General features: G+C 50.2%; 1 protein-coding gene across 2 annotated transcripts in view; it reads left to right on the forward strand.

The window, feature by feature from the left end:
- insrb (insulin receptor b) overlaps window positions 1-14,765 on the forward strand; it is a 78,872-nt gene that overhangs the window by 43,273 nt on the left and 20,834 nt on the right. For both annotated transcript variants that reach the window (XM_031575157.2, XM_012828363.3), the window contains exon 3: window positions 9,946-10,288. In XM_031575157.2, the coding sequence (XP_031431017.1) occupies window positions 9,946-10,288 (343 nt within the window). The remainder of the gene's footprint in view (window positions 1-9,945; window positions 10,289-14,765) is intronic.

The following is a 14,765-nucleotide window of genomic DNA, read 5'->3' on the forward strand; positions in this document are numbered from 1 at the left end:
TTGTTTTGGTTTGCGCCGTTCTGAGGCTGAGGCACGAACTGCCATTTTTATTTTGATGTAATTTTTAGCGTGAGCTGTGGTGGCAGCCACTAGCTCCCTCTTTCATTCTCTCTCAGCAGGGGTTGGCCTTGACCTCAGATATCTCCCCATCCCTCGTCACCTTAGGAGAAACTGCTCTCCTGGTTTGAACTCAATTTCATTTGCAGCTATGAGAAAATAATGGCACATTCAATCAAATTATCTGCGGTAGAATATACACACACACACACACACACACACAAACAAACACACACACACACACACACACACACACACACACAGAGAGAGAGAGAGAGTCAGACACAATCATGATTTTTATGATTTTTATGACCAAACTGATCCAGTTTGTGTGGATTAGTCTTGGACGAATCCAATCCATAATCTGTGGTGCCAGGCTTGGTAAGTAGTTTTAAGCTATTCAAATCATGTCTCTCGGTGTGCCCCTGGAGGATCAGCGTCTGTTTACAGGGCCCATCAACACAAAAAGCTCCCCAGATTAAAGGCACAGCCTGGACACACTCTCTTTTCATTCTGCCATTCACACTCACATTCATAGCATTGGGATGGGCACTGAAGATCTCCACAGGTTAAAGCTCAACATGAAAAAAGTGTTTTCCATGGAGGTTTTCATTGTCAGTGGCATCTTACTTTGAGGTCTTTTCCATGCACACAGCTTCTGTAGCCCCAGTCATACCCAAGCACTAAATGCATGCTTTCACACACACACACACACACACACACACACACACACACGAGAAGTTTGCAGAGCATGGAGACTGACTCTCCTCAGCAGGTGTTTGTATTCATTTGTTCATGTATCAGAAGGTTAAAGGGGGAAAATTAGTAAATATGGGCATGAATGTTTGTGTGTGTGTTTGTGCGTATGTGTGTGTGTATATATCTGTGTGTGTGTGTGTGTGTGTGTGTATCCTCCTGGGACTTGTCTGCTTCTTCATCACTGTGTCCTGTCAGTGTAGTGTCCACTCAGCACAAAGGCTGCTGGAGAGTGTCCCCGGACCTTGGCAGAGGAATAGCGTGTGTGTGTGTGTGTGTGTGTGTGTGTGTGTGTGTGTGTGTGTGTGTGTGTGTGTGTGTGTGTGTCGCTGTGGTCAGTTGGGAAAGGGCGGGGGGGGGATTCTGGCGACTCCTGACAGATATTGATTTGAGTGCCCTCTGAGCGTCTCCAGTGAAATGGAGAAAATGCAGCCTCACGGCCCACCTCTGGGATTGGTGCAAGATGGCACCGAGACATTTGGGTGTGAGTGGGGTGTGTGTGTGCACGACTGCCTGGACTCCATGAGAAACGATGCTAGTTGTCACCGATCTCATGACACAGTGGCTGTGTCTCTCCCGGCTCCCCAAGGGGACTGGCCGTGTCTTTTGTCACAAGACTGCCATCAGGCGATATTGGCATGGGCTGTGGCTAATCAGTTGACGGATGCTGGAACCTTTGGTGTAATTAATAAAACTGCCCTTACCCATGGCGTGTCTTTGCGTGTGTATGTATATGTAAATGTGTGTGTATACACACACACACACATCTCAAACAAAGGATTTATCAGGTCTTGAAACACATAAGTTACTGTCATTGTTACTAAGTCTTATTGAACAACTACTTGTCTACCAGCTCTAACAGGGATTTCCAACGTTCCCAGGTCTGACAGAGAGAGGGCTGTTTCGTTTTTGATAGCCAACACAAGTGTCAAAGAGCCTGTTCTCAGGAAGCCGTTGAGCGAAAGCGTTAGGGGATGTTTGGTGTCGTGCGGTCAGACGCTGCTTGTTCCCCTCCTTCTTTTCCCTCTCCCTCTCTTCTTGTTGTTTCTTTGAAGCGGTGGCACAGCATGACTCACAGATGCATTCAAGTGCAAGTCGGAACAAGACCCACTCCAACAGCTCACTGCGAAGACGAGTGTGTGTGTGTGTGTGTGTGTGTGTGTGTGTGTGTGTGTGTTTGAATCAGATGGTGAACTGGATTTTCACCTGGGGACAGTGGAAGTGGCATGGTCAGCTTGCGTGCTGGAAGTGATCTCTCCCTCTTCTCTTTGTGAGCTCAATTGTTCCCCTAACCCCTAACCTTCCTTCTTCCCTCGCCTTCACCCTGTCTCTCCCAGGGTCTCACAGTAGTTTTTGCCTATTTTTCTCTCTCTCTCTCCTTCTTTGCACCCTGTGTCCCTCCACCTTCCTCCTCTGTCACTTTATCCCCCCCCCTCGCCCTCCTCCTGCCCTCTCTCACTTTATTCTCTGGAGCACAGCGGCGTGCCCCCACAGCCTCCAGACCTGCCCGCTAACAATCCCATCAGACTGTCTCATTGTGGTTTAGTGTGTGTGTGTGTGTGTGTGTGTGTGTGCATTAGACCTTGTGACTCAGAGACCAGACCTCAGCCGCCAGACCGCCCACCCATCTCCCAAATCATCGTCCTCGGCAGGTGTGCTCGCTCTGTCTCTGTCTCTGTCTCTATCGCTCTCCCTCTCCCTCTCCAGGCTTGAGGAACATGCCTAACTGGCACAGGTGACTCACCACCACCACCCCCCCCCCCCCCATCTATGTCCCCCTCGGGAAGTGCGTGCTCCCTAACCCAATCAGCAGACAGGGCAGAGAACATCCTGCTCCCGCTGCCACCAGTACCCCCACGGCAGTCTGTCCCCTCACTGATTTACCGCCCTGACCAGATGCAGCGCGTCACACGCCGGGCTCCGTCAAGTCCCATCGGCGAGGGGACAGAGAGATGACGAGGATCTTGGAGGCCTGGAGCCTTGTCTTGGTTACGATATCAAAGCTAATAGGCAGCTGTTAAAAAGTTAGATCACCCTGGAGAAGCCCCATCATCCTGCTAAAAAATGCTTGCCTCATGAGAGAGAGGGCACCCTCCTTAAGACTTAACGATGACTTCCTGGCAGTGGGAACAATGGGCGGGAAAAAAAACGCTGCTGTGAACTGGTTGCTTCAACAAGTTGTGACGTAAAGAGCCTTCTTTAGGGTGACCGGGTCTCTGTAGTCTGTTTCTTATAGATCTCACTCTGCCAAGTATTCATGTGAATACAATAAAGCCGCTTCTGAATGTGTCTCTTTTGTGCAGTTTGAATTAAAGTTATTTAGACCTTTCCTGGTGAATAATGTGCCGTTAAAAAGGCGGAAATCCGACTAATTTATCCTTTTTCATTAAAGCCCATTCGGCCCCCTGTGGCGTGTAACTCAGTGGGAGAGTAGAGAGTGTGCTTCTCTCTCATTCAGCCTGATGTGATGTTATGGCGTCAGCCCACAGTTGGAAAAGCGCGTAGATATATAGGTTGAGTAGAAGCACGTGCCCCTGGCTGGATTTGCTTGGAGAAAATGGTTCCATAGGGAGCCTTGTGGGCTGGGGAGGGGTGGGGGTGGAAGAGGGAGGAGGGGGCGGTCGGAGGAGGAGGAGGAGGAGGAGGAGGAGGAGGAGGAGGGGTGTATAAGTGGTTGTGGAAGTGGGAGGGCTCACTGGAGTTGTGAAAATGTTTCGCCTCTTTAACTCAAAGACCACAATCCCTCCTTTTCCAGAAGGGAGATCAGAAAAGAGGAGCACGGGGTGGAGACCAGCTCTGGCTACTGGGCCACATGGTGGCGCAGGGAAGCATGTGACCTGCACTTCGTACCTGCAACATTATACATAGACGGGTGGAAAAAAAACATCAGTGTGGAGCAGAGAGGGGTGGCAGCCCAACCTGTTCCCCGTCAGTGGTGGTGGTGGAGGAGGAGGAGGAGGTGCCTCAGCCCTGCTCACTGTCCTCCTAATCTCCCACAGTCCTTTGGCTTCAGGGGGAGAACCATGTGCTGTGTGTAGGGTCGTGAGTGCGGAGGCTGGCTGCTTGCTGGGAGTTCAGAGGGAGAGCCACCTCCAGCGGACCTGTCTGAGCAGGCCCAGGAGCAGCCGGTGGGAAGTCCGTCCCGGCAGCGGAGCCACTACAAACACACACCCACCCCCCAAACACACACAAACACACACCCACCCCCCCAAACACACACACACACACACACACACACACACACTGACTCATGTCAAGGCATACACGGTTATATGAAATAACAAACACACTGCTGAGCTTCCCAATATTTAAACATGGCAACGACAGAAGCAAATACACCTACAGTGTCCTCTTTGAACATCTGCAAAAAAAAAATAAGTGGCGTAAGTTTTAAATAAATCCGCACACACACACACACACACACACACACACACACACAGAGCCAAGCAATCCAGAAGCCAGAGTGGATGGAGTGCATTCCCACAGGCTTTGCCTCTCACCCTGAGTGGAGCTCTCTGTGCCGACTGCACTGTCTGGAGTTAGTGGTGGCTGCTCTCACCGGGCCCTTTCCCATTCAAGCTGAAGGCTTTTAAGGGCTGGGCTTCGAGGAATGGGCTACGTCGCTAGAAAGCACAGTCTCCGCGTACCAGCTCTCGATCGCTAGCGTCCATCCGCCCCACTAGTGTAGCGAACACAGCTGTTATTAATCGCAGACGACTCCGGGTGGCCTTCACGTCATAGTAACATGGAGCTGTGTCGTTTTCATATGCTATGCAGCTGTCAAAAATTCAGTTTGACACTCAGTTTACACAGTGCATTGCATTGCTTTTTGACTGTGGGTTGAAGCAGATCACATCTACCTGCCCCTTAAGTGTGAGATGGCTTGACCAGAAACACACCGCTCACCTTTAGCCCCATGCACCGTCACTGTCACTGTCAGTGTCATGCACAGCCCTCTAGCATGGCGGCGAGGCTCCAGATGACATTACAGGTATGAATGTCGGTCTTGGATTTAGCCTGGCTCTCTTCCTGTTACTCTAACCTTGCGCAATCTTGCCCTCTTATCTGTGGCAATAAGGTCATGGTGTGATGGGCGGCTGTTACTGCTTCCGCTGTTGTTGTTGTTGTTGTTGTTGCCGGGAGAGGTGGCTGGACCTTGAGAGGGAGGGAGGGAGGCAGGCAGGCAGGCAGGCAGGCAGGCAGGCTGGTGTTATTGCTGTGTTTTTGACTCAGCTTATCACAGCCGCCTGGGGATCTCTCTGTCTTTCCCTTTCTCTTTCTCTCTCTCTCTCTCTCTCTGCCTTTTATTTGTCTCTCTCACTTCCTGTGTTTTTTCTTATTTGTTCTTTCTCAATTGGCTTCTGTTTTCGCTCCCGTTTTCTCTCTAATCTGCCCTCCCCCGACAAACACACACAGAAGAAACAAAAACACGTACATGCTTAAATACACAACCCCCATGCACAAACACAGGCTGCTGATCAAACAGCACGCCCTTATGGTGATTTTGTGTTTCTTCTTCTTCTTCCTCTTCTTCCTCCTCTGCTTCTTCTGCTTCTTCTTCTTCTTCTGCTTCTTCTGCTTCTTCTCCGTGAGTGATGCAACCTGGTTCCCCTCAGCCCCTCCCGCTCTTTACAGCCTTGCTTTGTTTACAGTCGCTCAGGCCCCGCCCCTTGACGGCCTCTGCTTCTTAAGGCTGATCACTAGACACATTTAGAGCAAATCTTTGAAGCTTAGGGCTTCCCAAGTGAAGCTCAATATAGGCAAGAAGGAATTGGATCCAAAAGCACCTTTGTGTGTGTGTGTGTGTGTGTGTGTGTGTGTGTGTGTGTGTGTGTGTGTGTGTGTGTGTGTGTGTGTGTGTGTGTGTGTGTGTGTGTGTGTGTGTGTGTGTGTGTGCGCCTGTGTGTGTTTTGCAACACATTACTGACCATGTTTGTGTTCTGTGCAAAGGTAGGGGGTACGCAGAGAGAGGGGGAAAGGAAAAAATTTGCCTCTGGGCAGAAATGTGTTTGTTATTGTTCGCCCGGCTTTGCCCTCAGTCAACACTGCCAATTAAAGGGGCGGTTTTTTTTACGTGCAGGAGCCGGAAGTATCCTCTCTCCTCTCCTCTTCTCCTCTTCTCCTCTCTCCTCTCTCCTCTCTTCTTCTCTTCTCCTCTCTTCTCTCCTGTCCATCTCCTCCTCTCCTCGGAGCGGAGCTGTCAGAGCCGGAACAGCTCGATGCTTCTCTTTTTCTGCGGGGTGGGGTGTGGAATGACCCAATCCAACACAGGCAAAACACTCCTACATGATCAAACACAGCCTCGCAACGCTGGACCTAAATGTACCAGGATAAGGAGTCCAGGATGTCATGAGTGGGTGTATATATTTGTGTAGGTGTGGGTTAGAGAGTACATGCGTGTGTGTGTATTGGGATGTGTGGTCTGCGTGTTTTTGCATGCGTGTGTGCTTGTTTGCATACGTGTGTGTGCGTGTGTGCATACGTGTGTGTGTGTGTGTGTGTGTGTGTGTGTGTGTGTGTGTGTGTGTGCGTGTGTCCTCAAGCTCATCAGCAGCGTGAAAGGAAAACAATGGGCATGAATGAAAGTGGGAGGGGCCTGTGTGGCCAGTGGAGATGTATATTAGCTTTTATCATAAGGGTGGGGGTGGGGTGTATAGCCGGAGTAGCTCCTGTGTGTGTGCACTAGGGAGAGGAAGCCTCTTTGTGTGTGTGCGTGTGTGTGTGGGGGTGTGTGTGTGTGTGTGTGTGTGAGTGGCGAACAGCTGCAGCCAAGGTGCAGTTGCTGCAAAGGGAAGCGGGGACGTTGTGTATTCCTGCAGCGTGTCCCTGCTGCCCCTGTCTGCTCGTCGTCTGCCCGGCGCTGCGAGGGTTAACGCTGGGCGGCTCTCAGCCTGGGAGGGAAGAGGGCCCTGATTGGCTGAGCTCCACGGTCAGGGAACACATTGGTTAAGGGTGAGGGCGGATCTGTGGATGCAGCTATAGTCTGGTGCGGATAACACTGGGATTGGGAGTGGACGTGTGGTGTGTGTGTGTGTGTACGTGTGTGTGTGTGTTGGAGACAGAAAGAGAGTGTGTGTTCGAGTGTGTGTGCGCGCGGTCAATGAGTGCGCAGAGCCCTGCATGGAGACGGATAGAGGGAGGGAAGGAGAGAGCGAGAAAGAGGGAAAAAAGAAGGAGGGAGGGGCGGAGGGAAGAAGCAGCAACACTGCATTATCTGTGTGTGCTCAGGGGAGAGATATGCAACTGTCTGAGACGTGCTCCGTTCTCACCCTCTAAGGTGGCCATTTCATACGTTTAGATTTTTTTTATCCTTTTCTCAGGTACCGTTTATTATATTGTTATTTCAGACATTCGTCCAGGGATTTGTTTTTGTTGCCCGTCCTGAGGCTCACCTCCCTTCCCCTCCCAACAGTCTACCTCAGGTCCCCCCCATCCCCCACCCCTTTGCTTCAGCCGCCTCCATATGTCCCCTCTAATTTCAGACAGGCAGCGTGATGGACTGCCCCCCTTCAGTGAAAGGGAGAGAGGGGTCCATGTTGTTTTGCTCCTGCCGGGCCAGACCAGCATCACATGATGGAGGGGTTTTTATGACACTAATGAAGTCCAACAGATTTGTCACTGAACTGTGAGAAGTCCCCTCCTCTCTCTCGCTCTCTCTCTCTCTCTCTTTCTCTCTCTCTTTCTCTCTCTCTCTCTCTCTCTCTTTCCGTGTCCAGAGATGTCAGAGTTTGTCATACATGGCCCTAGCACAGAGTTAGAACACAGAGAAGTGTGACATGAATGTCTCCCATGTGTTTCCCTGGCAGCAGCAGGTGTACGTGAGCGGTGCAGATACTTCCTGCTATGACATGATGGGCAGCTTGGCCATTCAGCTGCTCTCTCTCTCTCCAAACCCCCCACATGGCACCAGAGCTCAAGTTCAACTCCTCAACACCATAAGAGGAAAAGGAAGAAGAAGAAGAAGAATGAATGAATGAATGAATGAATGAATGAATGAATGGGGGGGAAACCTAGGCCTTGGCTGTGTGAATGACAGGCAGCAATGAGACGGAGCCAAGATTAGGGGTGGTCTACTGTTTACCGACCACATGAACCATCTGTGTGTGTGTGTGTGTGTGTGTGTGTGTGTGTGTGTGTGTGTAGGTGTGTGTGTGTGTGTGTAGGGGTGTGTGTGTGTGTGTGTGTGTGTGTGTGTGTGTGTGTGCGTATCTGTGTGTGTGTGTGTGTGTGTTTTGGGATTCATTCAGATATCTTGGCTGTTGCATCCTGTGACAACTTCACCATTAGGGGGGTTTTGAAATGGGAGAGATCTCCTGCGTAGGCCCACCATAGACAGACATTTTCCTGCTGTATAATGCACCTAAAAAAAAAAAAACAATAAAAAAAAGACAGCGGTCACCGTTCATGCATTTATTTATGAAATGTGAGCTTAGTCACCCCTCGAGATCCCCGCAATGCCTGTGCGAGACCTGAAGGGGTGGCAGAGGCCCAGCCCACAGAGTATTAGGAATGTGGCTCTCGCAGATTGATGACGCAGGGATTGTTCTCGTGTGTGTGAAAACGATTATGCTCGGGAATTATGCTCATAAAGCGATTATGCTCACAAATGGCCAGTGTCACGTCTGATGGTATGATGTAATATTCATTTGACATAAGTCATGGGATACACCGGCCTACTCCGCCTAACTCGGCCACAAGGCACGTAAATCACCGGTCGCCGCTTTGGCACAGACTGGACATGTTACACACATTTGGTCAAATGTATGTGTTTTGCAGTACACACATTCAGTCATGTGTGTGTCGTGGTACACACATTCAGTCATATTTGTGTGCGTCAGATCAAGTCACATTCAGACATATGTGTGTCGCGATACACATTCAGTTATATTTATGTGTGGTGGTATACACAGGTAGTCATATTTATGTGGCATGATCCACACATTCAGTCATATTTGTGTCAGGTGGTGCACAGATTCCATCGTATTTGTGTGTGTCAAGGTACACGCTTTCAGTCATATTTGTGTCATGCGATACACGGATTCAATCATATTTGTGTGTGTCAACGTACGCGCTTTCAGTCATATTTGTGTCATGCGATACACGGATTCAATCATATTTGTGTGTGTCAACGTACGCGCTTTCAGTCATATTTGTGTCGTGTGGTACACGGATTCGATCATATTTGTGTGTGTCAACGTACACGCTTTCAGCCATATTTGTGCATTTATATATTTGACACATTCAAGTTTCCTACAGCTGCAGCGCTTAGACTCACCTGCTGTTATTACACAGGACTGGTCTTCAGTCGCTGAGCCTCCTGCCTCCTGCCTCTCTGCCTCTCTGCCTCGTGTTTGTGGCCATGCCATCAGGCCCCTGAGGTTTCCTCTCGCTCAGCCCCTCCCTCTTATTATGTTTTGTGAGGCGTTAAGGCAGAGGATAATTAAAAAGACCAAACGACAACGACCTAGGCCAGCCTTGGGCTCCAAGCCTCACCCTGGACGCTTTTAGGTTTTTGGAGAAGCGTGAGAGAGAGCAGGGGAGAGAGAGCGGGGGGGAGAGAGAGAGAGAAAACAAAGTAAAGTGTGGAGTGGTGTTTAGCTTGGCTGGAGAGCAGTCAGCGATGCTGGCCCAGACCTCTCTGGAGGCTCTGCGTTACCTCCCCAGCCACCCCCGCCCACCAACAGGGCTCTTGCGTCCCTCTGCTCCTGCTCATTTGTCTCTCCTGCTTCTCCTCAGTTCTCCGTTGGATCTCGTAGAGCTACATGAGCCACATCTGTTAGGGACTCCCAGAAGTCATTGCTCATGATTATCCCCAAACAGAGATCTGATGAGACATGGGTGGGCTTGGGCTTGTGTGTTTTGAATAGAATGTTATTTCAAATACCGAATGCGGGATGTTTCTGACTGCGGACTAGGCTCCACTGATATAAGGAGCAGGTGGATAAGTGGATATAAACTCGAGGGAAATAAGCCACTGTTGGTCTGTGAGATGCATCAAAAAGCAAAATGGCTGAAATTCGAGATGAATCTGTTGGGCGACAGTTCTCAAAGGGAAAAGGTATCTCTCAATATCAAATCAGTCAATCACTCAAACACTCAATCTCTATATCTTCTTTCTCTTGTCTTCTACAGTGTGTCCCCCGGCATGCAAGAACCACGCCTGCACGCTCAGCAACCAGTGCTGCCACGACCAGTGCCTGGGCGGCTGCTCGGAGCCGGGCAACGCCAGCGCCTGCATCGCCTGCCGGCACCTGATGCACGAGGGCACCTGCGTGGAGCGCTGCCCGCCGGGCCACTACACCTTCAAGGACTGGCGCTGCGTCTCCTTCCGCTACTGCCAGGAGCTGCACAACGAGTGCAAGCAGCTGAAGGAGAAAGAGAAGGAGAAGGAGCAGGACTGTCACGAGTACGTCATCCACAACGGCGCCTGCGTCCCCGACTGTCCCTCCGGATACACCACCATGAACTCCGCTGCGTAAGTCCGTCACGGAAAGAAAAAAAAACACACACACACACACACTCCAGTGACACACTTCAAACATTCTCCTTAAGGTTGTGTAACATGTTGCTAAAGCATGGGCTCCCTGAGGTTGAACACACTATATACACACACCACAAACACATCACTTTGTGGACGTGATCAGAACAAGCTTAGTCGGTGCAAAATAACTTGTATGTAACGGGACCCTGATCTGTGACATTTAAAATCATTGTTCTGGTTGAGTTTTCAATTTTTGTTTATTTTTCTTTACATCTGGTTCTGTTTTCAACTTTATACAAATGTATGCTCGTCAGAAGAACCCCCAGATGTCCGTCTGACCAGTGCATTTTGAGCATGCTCTGCAGAGTATGCATGACCAGTTTCGATGGGGTCACCGATCGAGTTAATAACTTCCCACCTTTCCCGGTTCAAGCATTTGACGCAATTCTTAGTTTTGTTCCTTTGCACCCTATCTGTCACACATTGGCCTGAATTCAGCTTTGACCTCCAACTCAAGTTCTCCCCCGAACAAAAATAAGGGCCGTCTTAACCGGGCAGAACATCAGCTGTGCCTCGCGTGACGATGACGTCCATCTGAAAGCGGGCATCCAAACACGTCAGAGGCCGTGGCGATAATGAGGTGGAGAGACGCGCTGACGCTCCGCGCTCAGCTCCGCTGCCGTGAGCACAGTATAGGCACTGACCCTGAGTAACACTGCCCTGCCTGTGTGAGGAGTACACGAGTTCAGCCAGGCAGTTGGACGGACGTGCCCCCCTCCCATCCCCCCAATTGGCCTTGCAGGACGTCATGTTCCTGAACGTGTGGCACAGCACGGCATGGAGTTTATCGTTACCCATAACAGCGACCCTCTTGTTTTGTTTGTCAAGGTCAGGGGTCATGCTCATGTCAAGGGAAGAGGCCCCGGAAGGCTATGTGCAGTTCGCCCCCCCCCCCCCCCCCCCCCCCCCATCCGTATTTGGTGGTTACAACATTATGTGAAGTGCCTGCATCACAATTGTATCGTCTCTTACTGACTCGTTGTGGCGGTGTTCGTTTAATCACGGTGCTATTAACCAAATAGAGAATAATGGTCTAACGTGTCAAAATTGGCCCTTTTCTCATCAGACTTCTGCACACCACAAGGCTATGTTACGTCAGTAAACCACAATCGCTCATTAAAGTGAACGATTTTACCCCACCCTTCCCGTCTTCACAGTAGAGCAGGGTTGAACGACGTGTCAACACAACAACAGCAAACCCTACGAGGCACTAAGGTGAAGGAGCATAAAAGGGTGGGGGGTCAGATGCGATTCAGCACCAGATCAACCAGGGTCATCAGGACTAAGGGCATTGATACTGTACAGGCGCCGCCACGTTAGCTTGGCCTTTCAGAGGGCTGCCTTAGATGGGGACAGAGCGGAGCAGACACACAAATCATCCAGTGCAGACAGCCGTGGCAGGAGCCTTAGCCCTTAGCCCTTAGCCCTCAGCCGGCCTTGCCCCACACAGCCTGCACTCAGGACTGCAGTGCTTATGAGCAAAGCATGTCTGTGCTTGCGGCCCCTTGTGTGGCTGCTCCTGTAACAAGCCACGTAGCCAGACTCACGCCTATCTGTCAGACACACACCGCCTGACCCTCCAAGGCTGTTATCCTAGCTGCATCATCGGTGTACAGGTGTAGTTTTGCGTGCGATTCAATCTTAAAAGCTGCTGTTTCGCTTGACATGTTGTGTCCCCACCAACAGTCGGACAAAGTTATCCTCTTGGCCCGTTAAAATGATTTCCGCTCGGCCACCTCGGAGCGGCCAAAACAGCAGATTAGAAGTACTGATGTTGAGAAGTAAGAACTTGAGAAGTTGGACAGGGGTGAAATCTAGCCGAGTGATGTTGTAATTTGGCAGCGCTTGTGTCCGATTGAAAGAAGGTGTGGGAGTCTGGAGAGGGTGATCGGTGTTTGTGTGTGTGTGTGTTTGTGTGTGTGGGTGTGGGTGTGGGTGTGTGTGAGATGTGGGTGGTTGAGTGGCTGCGAAATTCTTTTTTTTGTGTGTGCACACGCTGGCTGTCACGTAGAGCTTCATGTGTGGGTATTATTAACGCACTCATAAACAGAAAATTAGCGCAGCAAACGGGAGTCCTCAGCACAGAAGCGGAGCCCCATGGGAACAATAGCAGCCTTTGTCTGCCCCTCTGTGGGTTCTCGGCTCCTTTAAATAGGTGGCTGTTGCTCGGCTTTTGTCTTGGGCTTTTGTTAACGGGAGAGTTTTGGGAATCCGCCTGAATTTCTGGGAGTCCTCTTTCTCCCCCAGGATTCGTGATGTAATTTGCTTGTTTTTCTCCGGGGGTCACCTCTGACTGGCCTGAGGAAAGCAGTCATGCGGTAATGAGGCCTGGTCCATCATACACGCACACACACACACGCACACACACGCACACACACACACACACACACACACACACACACACACACACACACACACACACACACACACACACACACACACACACACACAGTGCCCCACCCCCGAACATCCCCATATACATACACAGAATACCTCCTTAGTCAAACACACACACACACACACACACACACACACACACACACACACTTCAAAAAATATGCACTTACTGACCCCCCCCCCTATGCCACACACACAAATGCCTCTACATTACACATGCATTATCTTAACAGCTCCCACCCACACGCATACACACACACACACACACACACACCCACATACACACACCCACGCACACACACCCACGCACACACACACACACACGCACAAACACACACCCACGCACACACACACACACACACCACACACACACACACCACACACACACACACACACCACACACACACACACACACACACACACACACACACTCTGTCTCCCCTCGTTTGTTTTCCACATGAGCAGGTCAGGGAAATCAGTCGTCTTTCATAACATGCAGGAGGAGGAGAGGGTAAAGGGGCTAAAAAGCAGCAGATTCCGCATGAATGTGCCACACATCAACACACACACACATACACACACACACACACACATGCAAACACACATGCAGACATGCACACCAAACATCTGGCCCAGAACACAGACAAATAGGGGCCCGTCTAGCTTATGGTTTAAACAGATACATGCAGCCAAGGATACTAAGGCTGGAAAGCGAATTAAAGAGCGGGATTATGTTTTTTCCTCCCTCTCCCTCTCTCTCTCTCTCTCTCTCTCTCTCTCTCTCTCTCTCTCTCTCTCTCTCTCTCTCTCCCTCCCTCTCTCTCTCTTTCTCTCTCACTGGCTCTCACTCTTGTGAATGGGCTGGATGGTCCTTCTTCCTTGTGTTCGTAGCTGCTCTGCCTTTTATTTTATTTTATTTTTGTCGCTGAATGAATTCCTGAAAGGCGTAGCCACATCCTACCCCCGCTTCTGGGATGCAGGGCGGAGAGGAGCACCTCCCCATGTGCTTCCCTGCTCTGCTCCCCCCTCTGACCTCCTCTACATCGCCCCTCTCCCTCCTCTCCAGCCCTCCTTAAGCAAGCCGGCGGAACGCTGGTGCTCCTTTATCGGCGACTGCTGCTGCGGCTGTTGCGGTTGCTGGCGCGTGAGCCGTCGCTTATCCTCGGAGGAGCGCGCACAAACAGCAGCGGTGGGACGTGCTGCCGGTGTTTTTTCGCTGCTCCACATTTACCCGGTTCTGGAGCTTGAAATTAATTTACAGTTGGAAGATGGAAGGAGGGAGAAAGTGACAGAGAGAGAGTGAGAGAAAGAGAGAGAGAGAGAGAGAGAGAGAGAGGATGAGAAAAAAATCAATTAGTTGCCTTGCGAGCTGAGTCGAGTTTTATGTGATACTAGGGAGGTTGCGTAACGCCGCTGTCTTGCAGCTTAATTCGCCTAAGAGGCGGCTTTTGTTTAATGAGTTATCAAATTAATTGAAAGAATTATACAAATCCCTCAAACTGCAGTTAGCCACTCGTTACACTGATGTTCTCCCAAAGTCTGATGTGTAGCGTTTAAACCTGTCTCACCGGAGAACACAGGAGAGGAGAGGAGAGGAGAGGAGAGGAGAGGAGAAGGCTGGGCTGGGTCTGTTTGACAGAACATTGTTCTTGACTGACATAATGTGGTTTGTGTGAAGATTATGGCTATGTTCATGGCTATGATGGCTAATCATCATTTCTGTTAACTTTGATTTAGTATGAATTAAAGTTTATCACTCACATGACTCAAATCACAGTGATTTATCATTACGAAGATTTTTTCATTTAGTATTTTGGCCCTCAGCTATCACTGCTGAGTTGATGTAGTATTTCATCTTTAAGCGCTTGTGGGGATGAACATCATCGTGAGGCCTCTCTGGGTTGCCCTAACATCAGCTCTGGATTAAAGAGCAGTGTGTCAAACTGATGTTGACACTTCTTTCTTTCTTTCTTTCTTTTTTTTTTTCCCGCGGAGGAATGGAGGTTGAGCATTT

This window comes from Clupea harengus, chromosome 10, assembly GCF_900700415.2.
Source record: "Clupea harengus chromosome 10, Ch_v2.0.2, whole genome shotgun sequence".
Taxonomy (NCBI): domain Eukaryota; kingdom Metazoa; phylum Chordata; class Actinopteri; order Clupeiformes; family Clupeidae; genus Clupea; species Clupea harengus.